The 20,529-nt window shown below is 40.6% G+C and overlaps 3 protein-coding genes and 1 long non-coding RNA gene across 13 annotated transcripts in view; 2 read left to right on the top strand and 2 right to left on the bottom strand.

Moving 5' to 3' along the window:
* Window positions 1-6,102, top strand: part of ZDHHC20 (zinc finger DHHC-type palmitoyltransferase 20) — a 48,672-nt gene extending 42,570 nt beyond the window's left edge. For all 3 annotated transcript variants that reach the window (XM_040054814.1, XM_040054815.1, XM_040054813.2), the window contains one exon: window positions 660-6,102. In XM_040054814.1, the coding sequence (XP_039910748.1) occupies window positions 660-679 (20 nt within the window). In that variant the 3' untranslated portion in view covers window positions 680-6,102. The remainder of the gene's footprint in view (window positions 1-659) is intronic.
* A 752-nt stretch (window positions 6,103-6,854) lies between these two features.
* Window positions 6,855-8,402, bottom strand: MRPL57 (mitochondrial ribosomal protein L57). 2 transcript variants are annotated; one of them, XM_040054816.2, is made up of 2 exons: window positions 8,331-8,402; window positions 6,855-7,321 (listed from the first exon to the last, which is right to left on the bottom strand). In XM_040054816.2, exon 2 carries the CDS (start codon window positions 7,314-7,316, stop codon window positions 7,005-7,007), a length of 312 nt encoding a protein of 103 aa, XP_039910750.1. In that variant the 5' UTR covers window positions 7,317-7,321; window positions 8,331-8,402; the 3' UTR covers window positions 6,855-7,004. The 2 variants fall into 2 exon arrangements, with proteins under 2 accessions (XP_039910750.1, XP_039910751.1); XM_040054817.2 differs by having other exon boundaries at window positions 8,209-8,343.
* An 85-nt stretch (window positions 8,403-8,487) lies between these two features.
* SKA3 (spindle and kinetochore associated complex subunit 3) lies at window positions 8,488-19,206 on the top strand. 7 transcript variants are annotated; one of them, XM_040057132.2, is made up of 9 exons: window positions 8,488-8,677; window positions 10,277-10,341; window positions 11,184-11,349; window positions 13,137-13,554; window positions 15,203-15,306; window positions 16,011-16,198; window positions 16,401-16,616; window positions 16,754-16,872; window positions 17,703-19,206. In XM_040057132.2, the coding sequence occupies exons 1-9, from the start codon at window positions 8,575-8,577 to the stop codon at window positions 17,734-17,736; spliced, it is 1,413 nt and encodes a 470-aa protein (XP_039913066.1). In that variant the 5' UTR covers window positions 8,488-8,574; the 3' UTR covers window positions 17,737-19,206. The 7 variants fall into 7 exon arrangements, with proteins under 7 accessions (XP_039913066.1, XP_039913070.1, XP_039913068.1 ...); XM_040057136.2 differs by having other exon boundaries at window positions 8,492-8,677; window positions 13,140-13,554; XM_040057134.2 differs by having other exon boundaries at window positions 8,492-8,677; window positions 13,140-13,554; window positions 16,011-16,201.
* Window positions 10,235-11,246, bottom strand: LOC120749587 (uncharacterized). The gene is made up of 2 exons (XR_009207590.1): window positions 11,101-11,246; window positions 10,235-10,766 (listed from the first exon to the last, which is right to left on the bottom strand). It is a non-coding gene; the product is annotated as an uncharacterized LOC120749587 (long non-coding RNA).
* Window positions 19,207-20,529: the final 1,323 nt, after the last annotated feature.

Genomic DNA, 20,529 nt, shown 5'->3' with positions numbered 1-20,529 from the left:
TATAAATAAAAGTGCATAATTGCACCCAATGCAAAAGCATTTGGGTATGTGTTACCTTAAATTAACTCAGTAACACAGTGTTTGAACCATTCTGAGTTCAGTTGGATTTGATCACAGTTTAGGCCAAGATGGTTAATTCCTGCCCTGCATTTCTAAGCAACTGTACAGTAGCTGTGAGATCCAGCATCTGTTCAATGCACTTCCATAACACCCTGTAACAAGCCAATAGTTGTGGTTTTAAATTTTGGGCCCATAACACACAGCAGAAGCAAAGTCATGGCTTGTTCTAGTGTACAGAGCTTGATTTGCAGAAGGCGGCAGTCCCCCAGCCTCACCTAGGACCATCTGTGTCCTCACATCTCTCAATTTAATTCAAAACTTGAGTTGCCGGTCAGGGATCCAGGATACTTTAGATGCAGATCAGTGGTGATGGATTGATGCTCTTAGCACTGATAAGCTTCTAAAACACAAGAAATGTGAAACAAAACCCCACACCTCCCAGAAGGCTATTTCTGAGTTGAAGTTGCCTTAACGACTTACCTTAATCAGAAGTCTGTAAATCATATTACCCAAGTGCATTTGTGTAATGCACTATGATGTGGGGTTTTTTTCAAAGCTAATTGGATAATTCCATTAATTACCTTTTTTTGTTTCACTAGGTTTCTGCAACACATTTTGAGCTTGAATATTGCTTAATTTTGTTTGGAAGAAGCTGAGCAGGAAAAAAATGGAACATTTTAGGAAGAGACAAGAAATTCAAGTTTCTGCACAGTACAACGGATTCTTGTAAGCACTATTGCAGAGCAGGGAAGTTAAGACAGATGCCTTAAGATTCTTAATGTGCATTTATGCAACACTGAATTATATACTGCTACCAAAGGGCCAGATCCAGAAGTGCCCTGCTTGGATGCACAAGGTCCAGAGTGGGAACTATGCATTTCTTTTATGCTGCAGTGGTGGTGGTAGATTGCAGACTCCTACCTCCTCACGGGCAAACTTCATACCTTAGGCACTGCAGAAGTCACTTCCATAGCAGGTCTCCAGAGTACAGAAGGAAAGAAAAAAGGAAGAGGAAAAAAAAAAAAAAAGTCAGCCTAGAGCATGGTCAGCAAGTCTGAAGTGGGAGTATACATAGTTCAGATGCCAGGTGGTGGGGAAGGGACTGGATGATGTCTTCTCCTCTCTTCCTGTTAACCAGTCTACCCCAGGATCACAGCTCTCAGTCTTTTGGGACTGAGGGTTCCTTCTACTAGCTGTGCTTTGGAGCAAGGCAATGCCAACAACATAAAAGCCTTTAACTTGGGTGTTGCTTTTTTTGCTATAGGATTGAGCTTCCTCATCATTTTAACTTGATTGATTTAACCATACCAAGGACAGAGCTCAAAGAAGAAAACTTGTGTTTTAGTTGAAAAAATTATGAATTATTACTTTTCAACAATTGTCAGTCAGCATACAAGGAAAAGGCAGTGCAAAAAGGAATTAAGTTCTTATATTTTCTGTTACTGCTTGTTGTGTTCTGTGTAAGGCATCAACAGTGGTAAAGTACCTCTGAGAAAAATCATATTTCAGTTGTGTGTTGCTAGAAAACAGAACCAGCAGAGTACTGTTTTTTCCATGGGACTCTTCATGGTTTATAAATACTGTTTTATACTTTTGTTTTATCTTTTTAATAAAGGCACAAGGTTTTATTGGTTCTAAAATACAAGTATCAGGTACTTAAGAGAAGATTAGTGTTTGATCATAGGTCTGTGTTAGCACACTGAAGAATTGCATCCTTTAGTCTCCCACTTTCAAGTCCAGTTTAAGTGATGCTGAAATTGCTAAAGATTGACGGCTTTGTGCAGCAATGTACTGTTCACAAAAGGCAAAATGTGTTTCCTGTGTGAGGAATCAAGTCCATCCCATGCTGAGCTCAACCTACAGCAAACAACATGAGGTTTTTTTCTCCTCACTCCTCTATGGAGAAGACTGCTAACACATCTTTGGGTGATATTGGAATTTTGCATCTGGAAAAAGTGACAAATACTATTTTTCTGTGTGTAACTTTTCTGATGTTCAGCTGATGCTGATTACAAATAGACAATGAGCCCTTTTGATACAGATTGAAGGTAGTAGTCAAATTGATGATCTAGTCCAAAATAACCTGTTTAGTTTGCCTCCCAGACTGATTGCTACTTGAGTTAAATATGTTTATGATGGAAATACTAAGGTATCAAGTATACTGTAAGGTTTAAGTATTTTTTGTCTTTGGATATGATAATTTTTTATTAAATATTAATCTTCTGGAACAAGAACTCTTTGAGAACCTATGAACATGTTTTCACTGTTGGATGTTCTTGAGACAGAAGCAATGGTCCAAACTTGCATGTTTTATAAAAGTTGCAGAACATTTCTTCAAACTTTGTACAAGAAATTTTGCATTTGCTATTTCCAAAACTTACAAAAACATTTGCTACACATTGATCTGAAAGGTTTAGCTTTTCCTTCTCAGATTTTAAGTGAGAAGTGCCCATCCTAACAAGCTCTCAGCAGTATTGCACCAGCAAAATTTCTTGGGGAAGATAACAGAGAAGGAAAACTGCCTGTTCAAATGGCTTGTTCTGAATACCAAAATTTGCAGCCCCAAACACTGGTGGAACTGTCATGGAGGGCCTGGGATATCACCTGGCTTTTACTGCATCCATGTATTATAGCTGAAACAACACGTCCATGCACAGACATCATCTAGCAGAACAATAAGCAAAATGTACGTCAGAATCCTCAGTATCCCTGATTCAGCAATGTGGTCTCTGCTCCCCCACCTGCTCCCCAAAGTGCTTCATATCCCCCCCATAAATGTATGTATCCTGTAGGCCAGCATCAGGAGAACTTGTTTGGTTTCTCTAGTCAGGATAGTGAATCTACAGGAAAAACTACAAGTGAACAAACTGAGCTATCTCCATCTGCATTTTCTACTGAGTGCTGCTCTTCTGAAACCACTTCTTTGTATGTCTGATGGACATTTTTGTGGCTTTTCATGAAGAACTGACCATTCTGACATGTTTATGCAGATCACAGGAATATTTTGTCCTAGATCTTTCTTCATATTTCAGGCGAGAAGAAGAGAACAATGGTTTTAGGATAATCCTGAGGCCAGAGTTACTGTTGATATGTAAAAGCAGGCATTACTGAAAGCCACTTTGACAAATATGAAATATAGTAAAATGATTGAAAGATGATTCTCCCACATTCACCACCCCCAAACCCCTTTTATTTTTCCCCCCCTGGGGACTAAGAGAAACCCCAGGCGGGTTTAAAGAAATTAAGTTCTCCAAGGGAATTGTACTGCTGAAGGACATGCCAGCGAGTGGGATGGAGGGGCTAGGTTTTCCTGGCAGGCCTGGGCTCTAGGGGAGGTATCATGGCTAAGGCAGCAGGATGACCTCCTCTGCTTTTGGATTCTGTCCTGAGCAGTGCCTGGGCTGTGCTGTGCCAGGAAGTCCATGAGGGAGCAGGGTGGCTCTGGCTGTGGAGTTGCAAGCAGCCGTACGTGTGTGTCCCTGCCAGCAGAGGCAGGGGCTGCAGGAAGGGGGTACTTTTGGCCCATGGTCAGGAAATCAGCAGGGGAATGGATCTTGAGGAAACAACTGGTTTAGGGTGTTGGGCTGTGTTGTGCATGCTGGTTTTGTGCTTTAACCTACTCTGTGTCAGGGAATCTTGAAAATACCTAGGCTGTAATTAAAAATTGCAGCCCTTAAGCTTTTAGAGGCATTAAAGTAATGACTACTACTACCCATACATAGTAGTTACTGTAGGATAGTTGACATTGGCTGCAATTAGAAACTGCTTTTATGTTTCTTACTGCTTTTCTCTTTTAAAAAATCTACATACACTCAAAAAATTTTAAAAAGGGTTTAAATTCCCAGTGTGAGGACAGAAGCCTGATGTAGGGGAGGATTTCAGTGTGATTCATCCTCCATTTTTCTGAAATGTCTTGAAATAAACCTGTCCCTGTGAATATGAGGCAGAAAAATCCATAAATAGAAATTACTTAAAACTACACAATACTGTTTTTTTCTTATTCACAGAGTGTACAACACACACATCATTGCTGTGCCTACCAAAGGTGTGTTATGGGAGGAGGGCAGGAAGAGGAGTAGGTTTCTGTCATTAATTGACTTCCTGCAGTATTGAGACTGTACTGATACAAGTCAGATGTGATTAAAAACCTCCATTTTAAATAATCAGAGGGTTACTTTAGAGGAAGTTTGGGGACTTCTGTTTTAGTGATTTGAGTAGAAATCATGGTAACCTTTTTGTTAAAGCTGCCTCTTGAGTGTGGAGTTTGCAAGTACCAAGCTACTTTTGGTATGCTGTTCTTACAAACTGGTCCTGTTCTCCAGTGTGCTGAATACTTACAGTTTTCAGGTACTGTTTCTTTCCTTTGGTCTTGTGTGTTTTTTCTTTATTAATTATAAATCATCTTTTGGGTTGGGACAAATTTCATTACCACTGAGTATGCACGCAAAGACTTCATGATCTAACTGAAGTATGGTCCAGTTGTAGCTGAGCAGAGCCCCAAGAGGAGGAAAACTGCAGCATTTGCAGCAGTATTTATGTCTGGCAGATTTACCAAGACGTGCTGAATCCGACATAGATTGACCAAATCTGCCTGGATCTGGAGCACTGACTGACCAGATTTTTATTAAAAGTTAAGTAACAACAAAACCATGACACCTTTGAGCTTCATCATCTGTGTTCTCCAAGGACACCCTCTAAAATTGTGTCTGACTGGGGATTTGGTTGTGCATCTAGAGAGGCTCCAAACTGCAGTTACTTTTAGCTCACGAACACGACTTTTTGCAGTACCTAAAAAACAGAGATGCGTGCAACTTCAGAGGCTCTTCTATCCCAAAACAGCACCAAAGAGAGCAGCTGCACATGAAGTGATTTAGTACTGAACACATTTGTTACACTCATTTCTATCAATTTATTTTGTATATAGAGCTTTTTATACACATTTTTCTTAATTATGTAACTGTCATGAAGTTACAAGTCGTAGTTTGTTTTAATGCAGATTAAAACTGGTGTTTGGTCATTTGTTTTCTGACGCCATTACTTGAATTTGTTTCCATTAGGTAGTGAAGTCTCACGATGTTTACAGGATCGCTTTCTTTGGGTTTTGGTGGTTTTCCCATCTTTCTTCCTACCCCTTGTCCTAAGAAACAGGGTACTCATGCTCAGCAGTCCAGCAGATGTGTCAGAGATGAAGTATTTGTATTACTTCAATTGTCACCAAAGCATTGGGGGTGACATGCTGATTCTTTTCTGCTTACACTGCTTAGCTGACAACTTAAGACACTTAGCATGGCCCTCTCTGATTTCTCCTGTCCCTTATCCTGTTATCAGCTTTATTGTGGGAAACTTAAATCTTCCTGAATGATGATTTACAATCATGAAGCTACCCCAGAAAGAGGCAGCATTCCTGCTGTTAAGTCTGTTCCGTTTTTAACTTAGATGAATGAAACATCCTTGGGTTATCTCTGCAGTTCCTTTTGTATATTGCCAGCAAGGGTCATCAACATTTGCACTAATCACAATGTCCCAGCTGTTGTACTTCCACAAAGTTATTTTTATTATTGTGCTGCCTAAACTTGTAATGAGCTGTATTTAAGTTTGGGACGTGTAAAAGATACCTGTAATAACAACGCACTTATTGTATTTTTTTGTATGTTACAGATAGGACTCACCCTATGCACAGAGAAAACTTTGCCATTTATAGTTTAATACTTGAAGTAACTTTTTGAAACGGGCTTTTATAAATGAATTAAATACAAAATCACATTGCTTTGCCTGGAAGTTCCTTCATGTTTTAATTGTGTTTGCAATTTCCCCGTATGTATACTTTTCCATAAAGTTCTCTTAAGCCATTTATAACCAATGAAAGTGCATTCAAAATTTTGTACATCAGTGTTCAGACCTGTTCATACTTCCCTGAAGTTATTATTCGTGTTTAATTAAAAAGTACCATTTTAAGCCTCTTTTCCAAAGTGATATGAATGGACTTGACACTTGAATTCATCAATGAATGCAACATCAACTTAATAAAAGTATGTGAAAGAATCTGAAAAGTGCTCAGCTGTAGCATTTGTGTATTAGATCAGCGAGAAAACCTGTCTACCTGGGAAACACTGCACCATCGCTCTGGTTCTTACATTTCAGCTGCAACAGACTTCAGATTACACTCACTCTTGACACATCTACCGGGTCACTGGGTCGTGTGGGGAAATAAAAAGACTGACTTGTGGCCAATTCTTATTCCTTCAGGACACTAAGCCTGACTTAGAAGTCCACTACTCAAACAGGAATCAGCCATGTTCCTTTTCGATCAGGAACATGTTTGAAAGTTCTCTGTTTAAGAGAGCTGTAACACCCAAGCTGACACTGACATGACAATGCCACTGGCAGTTAAAGTCAATTCTTTCCAGAAAGTTTTTTAAAATGGAACATTTTATAACATTCCATTAATTCCAGCCTCATCCCCGTCTCTGCAGTTCTAGTTCCCCTTGGTCCTGATGGCAAGTGTCATAGTCATGTCTCACCAACTGGTATGCACAGAACAATCCCTGAGGAAGGGAGAGTGACCAGCCTAGGCCATGTGGCCAGTACCAGATGAGCCCTTTCAACACAGCAGGAGTCTTCTCCAGGCTTTCAGAAGGCAAGGACTGAAACTATAAACTAGTTTATCTATAAATCACCACCACTGCACCTGGAAACTTGCTGTTTAAGCCCTGAAGAACAGAGGGTGAGCAGATGGTAGGGAGCCACACAAAGAACTTCTCTAACAAAGAGAAAACACATAAGAAAACACGCTGTTCCGGAGGACTACTTTTAATGTAGTATTTTGTACACCACAGCAGTCTTATTTGTCACCCACCCTAATTACAGTGAATTCCCATAACGGGTATGAGAGCAGGTCCCAGGGTAGTGCATAACACGTGCCAAATACAAATATGCCGGATAATTCAACATGTCCACTTCTTTGACACATTTAGGTGGTTTAAATGATCGCTGATGTATCTGTGCTCAGGAAACTTGGCTTGTTTCAGGCGTTTGAAAGCCTCCCACTTCGCACGTCTCTCCTCTGCGTTGTGCTTGTACTCCTGTTCCTGTGTCAGGTAAGGCTGGCTGAGCCAATATTCATTCTCTGCTTCAATTTCCAACCTTCGGACCATTGCCTGCTTCATTGAAATGGTAACCTGTCTTGGTTGCCTGTACTTCCCAATCCATTGTTTTCCAGGAATCCTCTTCCGCAGTAATACCGTTGTTAAAAACATTTTGCCTTAAAACATAAACAGAAATATAAAATACTCATTACCTTAGGGACAAAAATAAAGCTTTGACAAGAAAAATTAAAAGCTCTGCATTCACTCCACTGCCTTTTAGCTGGCTGGTGTGGAGATTCAAGCTCAGAACCTGGTGCTCACAAACCATCACACACAGCAGGCAGCACAAGGGAAACTTAAGAGTCAGAAGAGAGGAACTGAAATTTATGTAGCTTTAAGAATTTACTCGGTTATCCTTACACTGCAATTAAAGCATATCCTCCATAAATTATTTAAGGAAAATCCAAGAATGAAAGGTTCCCTTTGCTCATGCCTTCTTCAAACAACTGTGTTGTCAAAACAGAGTACTTGCAGCTCTGCCTTCTCGATCCAAATCTGGCCTTTCCTCAGCATTAGGTTTTGAACTACAGTCTCTTCGTAAGCTTATCAGTATGTAATTAGCTAGTCTTATATCCTGACCTAGGGAAATCGGGTCGGTAGAGAAAAACAATATCCTGAATTAGACCAAGTGGCGTAAGCAGAAAGCACCAACAGACTCTGACACAACAGGCTGTGTGTAAGGGGCAGGAAAGGCCGAATGACGTTTAGACTTCACACGAGTGCTCTTCGTTAGCCTGTTCATTAGTCCCAAACCCGCTAATGCCCAGGTTTCGCATTATACGGGATTTCATCAGCTTTAGAGAATCACAGAACACGCGGAGTTGAAAGGGACCCACAAGGATCACCGAGTCCAACTGGGCCTGCACACGACACTCCCACCATGTGCCTGAGAGAGCCGTCCAAACCCTCCATGAACTCTGTCAGCCTTAGTGCCGTGGCCAAGTCACCCAAGCACTTCTACCACGGCACAGACCAGCACTGCCACTAAGAGAAGCCAACCCACCCCGTTCCCACGGTGCAGCTGCACGCCGGCGTCCCACTCTCTAGCCCGATTTAGAAGCGGGTCCGCGGGGGCGCAGGGGCACGGCTGCCCCAGCCCCCCGCTCTCCTCCCGGCCTCACTCACCGGGAAGCTCCGGCGGCGGCGGCGGCGACAGCCCCACGCAGGGGCCAAGATGGCGGCGGGCGGGCGGGCGCGCGGCTCTCGCGAGAGGCGGCGGCGGCGGGCGGGGCTCGGCGGCGCCAATGGGGCTCGCGCTGGCGGCAGTTTGAAGCCCCTCAGCGGCTCGGCCAGGCCCGGCCCGGCCCGGCTTCACCCAGCGCCGCCTCGGTCCCGCTGCTTCCGCGCTCCGCTTCCCCCGCTCGGAGCCATGGACATCACCGGGGACTTCTTCGGCAAGCTGCGGGACCTAGCCCTCACGGTGGAGAAGGAGGTGAAGCAGCTGGAGCGGGCCATGCGCCGTGAGGACGCGGGTAAGAGCAGCCCGCCGCCACGGACGGCTCGCCTGGGCTTGGTGGCCTCGCGGTTGTTCCTCGGGGTTCCTGGCTCGGTTTGCGTTCCCGCCTGTCGCTGTCCCCCTGGCTCCTCTGGGAGTGCCTTTGGTGGGCCCGGAGGTCAGCCTGGGTGTCGCTCGGCTGGGAATTGTTTGGGCTTTTCCTCGTCCCGTTGTCTCTCTGAGCTCCTTCGTTCGGAGTGTAGCTGAGTTTTTGTCACGGAGAAAAGCAGGATGACTGGGATGAAATGGGAATCGCGTTCTTGCCTCTCATTCTTTTCGTGGATCGATATGGGAAAACATGTGCAGGGCGTGTTCTCTCTTTGGATAGATAGCTCAGGCTTCTGATTGTGTTTATCTCTGTGCTATGTCTTCTCATGTAGCAGGCGCCCTCTTTTTGCACTGTTTGAACTAGCCTTGGCTTCCAGTGAAAAAAGTAATGACTGCTGCGTCGTGTGAGTGAGCAATGTGTCTGCCACGATGGAAGAATTCAACTTTCTGCTGAGATTTGTTTTTCACTGGTCTCTATATCACTTTTTTCTGATTTCATCCGAGCTCTTTGAGGATAAAATTTTAACATAAGTAATTCTTATTACTTATGTTAAAGGTCAGGGACCTACTTGTTTTATCAATATCTGTCCTATACAGTATTAACTGCAACATTAAAGTGGGAGCCTGAGCAGTTTCTCTTTGGAGTTTAACACACTGTACAAAGAGCAGTTCTTTGCTATGTGAGGTACCTAACAGGAACTAGTTCTCTTTGGGTTTGCCTATATTGACTCTCTTTCTCTAAGGTATTAATCCAACATCTCTAATATTATAGAAACATGGGATGGTTCGAGTTGGAATGGACCTTAAAGATCACCTGCTTCCAACCCCCCTGCCATGATCAGGGACACCTCCCACTAGACCAAGTTGCTCAGAGCCCCATCCAACCTGGCCCTGGACACTTCCAGAGGTGGGGCATCCACAACTTCTCTGGGGCGCCTGTTCCCGGGGCTCATCATTCTCACAGCAAAGAACCTCCTCCTAATATCTAATCTAAATCTTCTCTCTCTTGGTTTAAATCCATTCCCCCTTGTCCTGACACTACATGCCTTTGTAAAAAAAGTCCTCCATCTTTCTTGTGAGCTCCCTTCAGGTACTGGAAGGCTGCAATTAGTTCATCCTGAAGTAGCCTCTTCCTGAGGCTGAACAATCCCAGTTCTCTCAGCGTTTCTTCACAGGAGATGTTCTCCATCCCGCTAATCATCCTGTGTCCCTCCTCTGGACTCGCTCCAGCAGGTCCCTGTCCTCCCTGTGCTGGGAGCCCAGGGCTGGCTGCAGCACTGCAGCTGGGGTCTCAGCAGAGCAGAGCAGAGGGGCAGAATCCCCTCCCTGGCCCTGCTGCCCACCATTGGATGCAGCCCAGGACACGTTTGGCTCTCTGGGCTGTGAGTGCACACTGACAGCTCGTGTCCAGCCACTCGTCTGCTACTACAGGAAATTGCATTCCCATGTAGAATGTTACTTTTATGCTGAAACACTAAGACACATCTTTTACTTTCTAAATTCTTTTATGTGAACATACATCTTGAAGACTATGAAGATGAATCTCCACAAGCAGTCTTGCATGATCTCCATTGTGAAATCAAGGCTCAAAAGGTAACACCTTAACCCGCTTCCCTGTTGAAAAATTATGTGTGTGTGCATGTTCCATATACTTATGGTTCTGCTTTGATCGTTAAGCCACAATTCAACTTTGTTAGTAGTTATAACCCTTATTTTTACTCACTTTCCTGTCCATCCTCATAATGGCCATGGATATTGGGATGATGCCCAAAAACTTGTAGGTGACCCAAAGTAGGTTTAGCATTGTTTCTTAGTTTGCAGTCACTGTTGCCACTCAGGTAAGCAGGGGACAAAAGTTACAAGGAAGTTGTAGCTGCGCCAAGGTATGAGGAGAACGATTCACGAACAGCAACTCCCAACAAAAAAGGAACTTGCTTGTTTTCCATGACCAGTCTTCACAGAAATTTCAGTACCTTCAGCCATTCAGTTAAACTTGTGGAAAACACTGTCGGTTTCTTCTACAGAAGCAGAAAAAATGGGTTATAGAAATGAGGAATATAGAAATAGAGTGATATGAAAGTGAGGTTTACCTTCTGCTCTACACTAATTCTTTGTACATATGGAGTAAGAGTCCAGACTAATTGCTGTTATCTCATATTTTTCTGGAGTAAAAGCATATAATTTTCTTGGCAAGGTTACCAGAAAGTAGTTATCATATTGTGAACTGTCATTACAGTTACCTATGTAAGTTTCCATACACTTATGCCCTAGATTTTCCTGGTATTCCATAGGTGTACAGAAAAGACCTAAATTCGCTGCTTACCTTCATCTAAATTGCTGTTGAATACTTACTCCCAAAATGCTTCATGTGTAAACAACTACCATGTGATGATTTGAAAACCAGTATTTCTGTGTTCTCCTCTCTGTCTCCGAAGGAAGATGTTAATGCCAGTCTCGGTAAGAGTTGCTCTGAAAAAAAAGCAGTTAATGAGTTTATGAAGGCAAGTGAAATCTTGATGCAAAGAAATGCAGCAGATCTTGGAGAAATAAGAGAGCTGTTCCAGAAATATGGCTACAAACCACATGCCAAAGATTCTGCAGGTAATATTTCTTGTCAATACAGTATGTGAAGAAAAGTATCATTTTTACAAAATATTTATCTTTAGCTATGTGTATATGTCTATTAACTAGGAGATCAAGTTACATCCCTGTTATTTGCTTTATAATAATATCCAGAGGGTAAAATATTTTGCAGTGATTGCAGTGATTTTCATCAGTAATAATTATATTCAGAAAACATTTAGCAAGCATGTTTTCATAAACCAGAGAATTACCCTGCTTCAGCTTCTCATGCATGAGGAACTATTGTAGATACACCTCAGTTGGTTTGTACTCTCATGTGATGGTTCCACTAAGTCACCCTAGAGAAAATCTTAAAATGTCTGTTTCACAGCACAAATGGGACAAGCAGCAGCATCCTGATTGCTGGAGGGGAAGGAGGTCCTTAATCCAGTCAGAAAATGTGCATACAACTGTCTGAAAAATCCAGATGTGCAAAAAGACTTAAAGTACTACACCTGTCAACGCTACACATACTCCTTTTGGTATCAAGGGCCCAATCAGGCTTCAAAAAGCCTTTGACAGGGTCTTAACCTTCTCTGAGCATTATCCAGTCATTACACAAAACAAAATTAGGGTTGTGAAGCATGTTGATGTCCCAGTTAAGCTCCTTTAGCTGTTTTACACAGGTGAGGCAGAAGGCTCTGATTTTTATAGTACCTTTTCTCCTATACTCTCTTTGCCTTTAAAGAACTCTTTGAACAGCGCTACAAGGTTAAATTATTTTTGAAGCTGTATTTTTAAGCTAAGTGTATCCAAAGACATAATACCACTGCACACCAGAAGGTATATTCCTTGAAACAGCCTCCCTCCCCCTACCCACCTCACAGAATCGATTAAGTTGGAAAAGACATCTGAATCATCAAGTCCAGCCTGTGGCTATGTAACACCATCGTGTCACTGAGACCATGGCACTGAGTGCCACGTCCAGTCTTTCCTTAAACACCTCCAGGCACAGTGACTCCACCACCTCCCTGGGAGGCCTTTCCAATGTCTAATTACCCTTTCTGTGAAAAAATTCTTGCTACTGTCCAACCTGAATCACCCCTGGTGCAGCTTAAGCCTCTGTCCTCTGGTCCTTTCACTTGTTGCCTGGGAGAAGAGGCCGACCCCCACCTGGCTGCACTCTCCTTTCAGGCAGTTGTAGAGGGTGATGAGGTGTCCCCTGAGCCTCCTTTTCTCCAGGCTGAACACCCCCAGCTCCCTCCGCTGCTCCTCACAGGACTTGTGCTCCAGACCTTTCCCCAGATTCATTATCCTTACACTTATTACATCATGCCGAAATTCACAAATGTTTTGGTTTATCTAACCTCCAAAAAGGTACAAATTACACTTTTACATATTTTTGCAGTGAACTCTTGTTATCGAAAAAGCTGACTCCTTTCCCAAGTTTCTAGCTGCTGCTTCATAACCTTTCCTCAATACTGTTTTTTTGAAGAATGAGTATTCTAGTACTGTGTTCAGCCTTTGTTCTTTCCCAAAAACATTTTCATCTCTGTTCAGGGAGAAAAATACGCTTATGTAAAAATATTAGAAATAATATTTACCAACAGAGTGAAATTCAGTAAATATGTGACTTATAAATATAGCTCAGCCACATGAGCTTTTGACATCTGTTGTTGCTTCAGGTTTGGTACTTTAGAGTGAAAGAAGGAATCTATTTTTTACAACATCAAGTAAAAAATTTGAATACTGAGGAAGTGTCTCAATTTATTTTATAAATTTTTAAAACAGAAACTTCTGACTTTTTTTTTTTTTCATTTCTTAAGAAGAAGAGGAGGATGATGTGAACAGTGAATCGGCCATGTCTGTCCAGAATAAATCCGATGAAGAAAAAGCAAATGCTGTACCTCACCTCCCTGCTTCTACAGAGAAGGCGCCGCTGCCCAAAGACCCTCTGCGGAACCCCCAGCTCTCTGACTTTGGCCTTTCCCAGTACGCTTTCTCCAGGCCTTGGAGCGCCGTGAAAGCGCAGCGCACGCCTCAACGGCACTCCAAGAGTGAGACTCCGCTGCAATGGCAAACGCCCCGGGCTCTGCCCAAAACACCGAAATGTAAGCTAAAGATGGATGACTACGAGTGTGTGACGCCGAAACTTGAGCACTTTGGCATTAGTGAACATACCATGTGTATGAATGAAGATTACACGATGTCACTGATTCACAAAACTTCTCAGACGCTCAAAAAGTAAGTTACTGGAGTTCAGGTTGTTTCTCTACCGGATTTTCTGTATTTCCTTGCTGCGCTAATGTCTTGCTCCTGTTGCCCTTCTCTTTGTCTTCGGGTGGGTGATTCTTATCTCTCAGGTCCTGTGTCATTTAACTCCCTACAGCCTTTTCATGTACCCATTGCAGTGCCAGATGTGATATGAAATACATCTGGATGTGCTCCTTGCCTTGACTGCACCGTAAGAGTCTTCCACACACAATGTATTCACAAAGAGAAAAACAAAATGTGATCTGTTGTTTTCTTTAACCAAAGGTTTGGGCCTGGGCTTGTCTGTCGTAGGTATTACATAGTCAGTGTAAAGGTTGCAGAAGCTTTATTAATATAAACAGAAAACAGTTTGTAAAGCATTCAGTCAATTTATAGAAGCACTATATTGTGTCTCTAACATAATTCCCCACCTTGCAGTATATTCCTTTTGCTCCAGTCTTCTGTTGAAAAGACTTCTGTAGATCTTCACTGTTCTAATTATAAAGAAAAGTAATTGCAGCAGAGAGGTTGTGTGTAGTTAATAGGTCATGTTTTTATAGTTAGTATTAGCAATATGTTCCATTTTAAATGCTGATGGTACCTAAATATTTGATGTTTAGAGAAAAAATCCTTTGGAAAACAAGGATCATATGCATGAAAACCTCTTTAAAAATTCTACTGGTTCTACTCACTGTAAAAACTAAAAATCATATGGCTTCAACTATATCTAAGACTTGAAAGACAAAACTGACTTGAAAAGTTACTTTTTTATTTAACCCAAAGCTTGAGAAGTGTTCATCTAAGTAAAACAGACTGCGTATACTGTTTATTGGGGGTTTTTTTCAGCTTAGACATTTTGTAGCGAAGATCTAAGTCTGGCTTTGATAGTTAAGATTACTTTTTAAACATTTAAAATAATTTTCTTTAAAGACACAGGTTTTTGTGTAGGTTAGGTAAGCTTCCACTTTTTGCCTGCTATTGTCTCTTAACTGCATATGCCATTTTTTTCACTAAAATATCTTGGATGTGAAAAAAATAATGTTTAAAATTTCTGTTTCTAGTGTTATAGAATAGATATTAAATAGTTGTCACTTTGAAATCACTAAATTTTCTTTTTAAATAATTTTGGGATTTTTCCTTTTAAATAGTTATATAATTACTAAAATTAAAGCTCAATAGCATTTGATTAAGATAAACAATCTTATTTAAAATTAAAAATTCAATTAAAATTTTTTCGTGTTCACAAGACCCTTACTAGTTTAAAAGCAGAAAAGTTTTCCTCTTGCTCTATATAACTTCATAGGCAACAGGCAGTTCAAAATAAAACCTGTAACACAGCATTGATCATCTGTGGCATCTATCCTGCCCCGGGCATCTGGTTTGGGTTTGGTGTTTTCTTAATGCCTTAGATTGAAATCTCAGTGTCTTTGATGATTTGTGGCTGGACTGGACATTTGCACATCACAAATTGCAGTAGAATCAGAGATGAAAAAAATCCATAAAAACTCATATTTGAGAAAACTAATTTTTTACTTGCATATTCATGAATGAATACTAGAAAAGTGATTAGATTGGCAAAATTTCTTCAATTGTGACTTCTTTATAATACTTGAAAGCTAACTGGGGATTTTGTTTTCAGGTTGGTTAAAAGAGGAGACGATAACGGGGGGAATTTGCCAGAAATTACAGTCAAGGAAATCATGGTTACTCCTGCATCAAAATCAAGTAACAGAGATGAGAATGGTAAGTTAAAAATCTGTGAAAATAACGTACATATGCATTTTTACAGAATGCATGTGTAAATGAATTGTAACACATGGCTAACTTATATTGTGTTTCTGGTTAAATATGGTTGACTCAGGGCAAGTCATTGTATGAGTAGTAATGTCTAAAAAATGTTGATGTCTTCCATGGGAAAGTTTCTTACTTCCTATAAATTTTTCCTCATTTTTGTACTCATATCCAATTGGAATTGTACAAAGGAATTAATCATTTTGTAACTGCAGCTTATCCATATTTGAAATAAAAATACTGGTTTGCTAACTTAGCCTTTCTTTTTCCTGAGAATACCTATTGGATCTGTTTAAAGACAAGAAGGAAAGGGGCTAGGAAGACAGTAATTTAAGACTTTCAAGAGTAGCCCTAAAACTTCTTTGAGAGGAGGAGCAGGTTATTTTAAAAATCTTGAGACAAACATAATGACAATTGGGTAAATGAGAAGGTAAAGCAATGCTGACTTAAGTTGGACTTCTTCAGTTATATTTAGTAATGGGTCTAGCATGACTACTTTGCATTTGCTGCTTTTAAGGAATATTGTAATTTGGATGGATCAAACAAAATATCAAATAAAGGATACATGTTTTATGAAAATGAAACTGGAACTGGTAATAGTTATATGTGTGTGTGTACATTCATATTTTTAATTTTATTTTGCTCACCCTTGATAGCAGCAGCTGACTGGATGGCTTCTCCTATGGTATTTGTGTTCTGTACTCCTGATGTGACAGTCTCTTCCAAAACAAATAATACAGTATTATCAAAGTCACCAGAGACAAAGGAGCTGCCTCTTCCCCGTCATACAGAAACACCACAGTGCCCAGATTTTCAAACAAGATGGCTAAAAGCAGAAGCTAAGGTGGTAAATAGCAATTATGTACATTTTCACACACTTTGCCACAAGCAGATTTTAAAATGTCAGTTTGGGATTCTTTTCCAATACTGTTTTGTCTAATGTCATTGTAAAAGTTGTTTCTCATAGTAATTCTGTAAGGACATTTATTAAATACTTTACCTAGCGTAAATAAATTAACTGGAGGCATTTAATACTTCTTTTGCAGCAGCAGGTAACACCAGGGGGGAAGATTGAGTCAGTGACAAAGTGTGATGCAAAAGATACACCATACAAAGAAGGAAGAATTCCTTTTGCTTCAAGCTCTGATGAGTATCTTAAACATTGTGGGGACCCTTCCCCTCCCAAACTGGAAGACTATGACCAGTTACTCAGTACTCCTCCACCTCCAGAAATAACAAGGATACCAGATAACGTTCTAAAGGTTAGCTAATATGCTTTTATTCCCTAACTAATTTTATTCTCAAAATACTAGAATTAAAAGGGCCTAGTTCTATCTGTAATCTATCTATTTTGAGTTCTTAGGTAATTCTTTTTATTCCTGTTTAATGTTTCCTATAGATGCTTTCCCAATATAATCATAAGGTAGACTCTTCTAAAGCCAAGGAGATGGAGACCAAGGTAGGAAATACTACAAGATATGAAATTGATTCCACTGATTACTGCAACAAAGAGAACAGGTATGATTACATTTTATAAATTTGGTTAAGTAATTTAATTTGTAGGAGGTACAAAGAGGCTCTAATGCACTTAGACATTCATGCAGCTGCTTGCTCTTCAGCTACCAAAACAACTATCAAAAAGCTCTTGTTTCTGTGACTAAATAACTGAGTTTTGGCATGGTATATGACTGTATGTTTGTAAAGAACAAATATTACAGCTGATGGTGTGTTTGGATCCTGTCAAAATAAAAAAAAAAGGAAGGAGAATTATTTTACTGTAGGTTTATCTGTAGGTGTACTTTACTTGGTAGCAATCAAAGCACCAGTGAATGCTTTCTGAATAAATTTAGGCAATAAACGGAAAGAATTTGGTGAAAAGTATCTAAGTGAGAACTGATTTCACACTCGTTTTGGTAAAGACAAAATTATTTAAATGAAAAGCTATGATAAGTATGAGTAATCTTAGAACAACTGAATTTTAGTTTTATAAAAAACACCATCAATGTGAATATAAATAAGTTTTTATGAAGTTTTATGAAAGCATACATATTCCTGATTTAATGAAATGTATATTATGCTTGTTGATTATCTGTTAAACTTAGAGTCTGTAGAGATTATTTAAATAGGAGGTACAAGGAACATGTAAGGAACAACAACCCAGAGCAAGACTGATAAAAGTTGGTATCTTACTATACTTGGGAGTTGGAATCCATTTAAATAACCTCACTTTAGCTGACCCTTCATTTTTTGTGTCAAGGTAAAAAAGACAAGTTTTCAATATTTCTGTCTTCTGCTAATTCAAAATACAATTTAAATAAGCTCATGAACGTGTCTGGGTGTATTTTCAGAGGGTATCGTGGAGTTTTCAAGACAAACTTCTGAAATCAAACTGAAGACCATGTTGAAACTTCCACATTCATGGATCTTATCACCAAATCATAACAAGTTCAAAAAGCAAAAGGAAATACTGGTGGGAAGAAAGAGCCATACCAAGAAGAGGTTTTTTTAATGGGGAAAAATTCTTTATCCATGATGTGGGTAAACTTGTTTGAGCTAACAGCTTGTGCTTAATTTTCCATTGACATTATTGGCAAAATGTATTGAGGGGTCTTAAATATTTTGCACTTCAAAGAGGAATGGAGATCCACATACAGGGTGGTACTGAAGTTGTTTGTTGTGTAGGATTGCATTGCAGTAGGCTGTAGAGAGTGCAGTTAGGTTGTAATAAAAGGAAAGTCAAGTATATTGCTTTAAAAAGTGGATATCTCTGGTTGTTCTGGTAACTCTCCGTGGTTTTGGGGCTGAGGCTGAAGTTTGGTACTTCAACAGTATTTGGTATCTTCAACAGAAACAAATATTTTTGTATTGAAAGGTTAACTCCTGTTTTACTGTTTAAAGCACTTCTGTGCTTTTAGTCCTTCCCGCAATGCTAAGCTGTATCTGACACATTCCTGCATCAGACTGACTTGCCTCTCTGAGGGACAGGCATTTCCCATGCAGCTTCTTTCTTTATATATCAACATAGTAACAGATGCTATGCATCTGGTTTCTTTATAGCCCTAGAAGGTGACTCTGGCTCTACTGTGAATCATTTGAAAATGTGCAATTGTTACCGGTTCTGTGTATCTTCAGTGCTGGGAAGAATTTGCTGGCAGGCCTGTAGGCGATTGCTTCCTCTCCTGCTGCTGCCATGTGTATCCTCTCCAGTGCTGGTGTCACCTCTAAATGTGCCCATCTAACCCTGTAGTAGCTGACCAAGCTGAAGTTCTCAGAGCTGTTTGGCACTCTTGGTAGTCATAGTAATTAGGATTTTTTTCTACCAGCACTTTTACCATTTTCCACTAAAAAACCCAGCTCCATGTCCTTGTTTGGAGCCAGTTTGCTGTTTCCAGTGTCAGCTGTTCCTCTAAGTGCCTCCAGGACTGTTCTTACAGTCTTCCAGTTGATGACTGAAATTCTGTCATTTATATGAGGGCAAACATGCAACACATGAGAAGGGAGAGACTGTCCCAGGAGATGGGGATAAGTGGATGTTTTTCTGAAACTCAGCTCCATATTTTTTAAAGTCTTCAGGGTATGCAGACATCTAGAGATGCCCACAAGTATTTCTTCATTTGCTTAGACTTGTCCTGGTTGAAACTTAACAACTAAAGGTGCCTTTTTCCTGCTATTACAGTAATTTCCAGGATAAGCATGCATCCGATTAATTTGAGGTGATTTTTCTACTAGTTCTGAGCCAAGCACACTGTCACTGAAAACGCTAGTTTCTGTTTAAAAGTATCTATGTATTAATGTGTCAGTCTGTGAGCTTAATTAAGACTTTTGAATACTAAATAAATCTGTCTCAAATGCTTGGTGTGTGCTATAAGAATCCTTACTTGTTTTATCCACCCTCTTCAGAGAATGAAGGCCACACCTACTTCCAGTGGGGTGAATCCTAGTTCTGGAATTTTAGGGCCTTGGAAAGGTACAAAGTATTCTTGCTGCAGAACAAGAGGGTTTCAACCAGACAGATTTACCAGCACTAAACAGGAGGAAATTTCAAAGCCTGCATTCTCTTTCTTGCCCTGAAGCAAGCCAGAGATACCCTTTTAACATGAAATGGAAGAAGCAGCACTACTGTCCCAGACCTTGCTGTATTCCCCTTGCCTTCAACTAATGAAATTCACAGAAGAGCTTAGAGAAGTCTTTTCCCTAAATTTGAGAACAACTCAGCACACCACTGTGCTTTCCTGCATTAGGGAACTGTGGAGCTGTACCTTGCAGTGCTGGGGTTTTCACTGCAAGACACTTGCATACTTGTGCTTGCCTATTAATATTTTCTGCTACATATTATTAGCTAATAATTATCTTCAATATGATTATTGAAACCTTAAAACTTTCTGGTCGACTCAAGCTGTAGTGACATGATAGAGGGATGAAGCTTTTTGGAATCAAGAAATGAAGTTGTATGTGTTGGTTTTGTTTTTCTTGCCTGTAATATTACTCTAACACACGTAATATTGTTGTTTGTATTTGTACTCTTTTTTAATAGGCAAAGCATTGCTCTGAGGTACATAAAATCAGGGCAGCAAAGCAAAAACTAGTATTAGTTTTTTGTCTTCACCTTTGAAACTGTTTCAGGATGTCCTAGACAGTAGTTTGAGTAATGGGAGTGAGGGGGGGAGATGACAGAAGTGAAAGTGTAAGCACTGGAACACTGCCAAGAGAGGCAGTGGAGTTCTCCTTCTCTGGAGATTTTCAAAACCCACCTGGATGCAATCCTGTGCAATCTGCTTAGCATGGGGAGTGGGACAGGTGGCTGTCTGATATGCTGGAACAACCAAGGATGCAGCCATGGGCCTAGAGGAAGGTAAAAGTCCTCTTAAGCCAGTGTAGCTGCTGGGGAAAGGCTCATCCAGCTGCACTCCAAAGTTAATAACATGTCAAAGTGGGAATGATGCAAAAGAACTTAAATTTTACAAGTTGGTTTGTTGTGGGGTGAATCACAAACACAGTGGTTATGTAAGAGAGAGTCATCACCTGAAAACAAGCAAAATTGCCAGAGTATGGTTCTGTGTTGTGCTTTATCTAGTTTAACTCAGGGCTGCTTCCACTAGAGGCTGTTTCCCCAACTCCCTTGCATAGGGGTTGTATGGTTTTACAATGTATTTCTTCATTTGCAAAGACACTGGA

The sequence above is a fragment of the Hirundo rustica genome, chromosome 2 (assembly GCF_015227805.2).
Source record: "Hirundo rustica isolate bHirRus1 chromosome 2, bHirRus1.pri.v3, whole genome shotgun sequence".
Classification (NCBI taxonomy): domain Eukaryota; kingdom Metazoa; phylum Chordata; class Aves; order Passeriformes; family Hirundinidae; genus Hirundo; species Hirundo rustica.
This window is presented reverse-complemented; position numbering and strand designations above follow the sequence as displayed.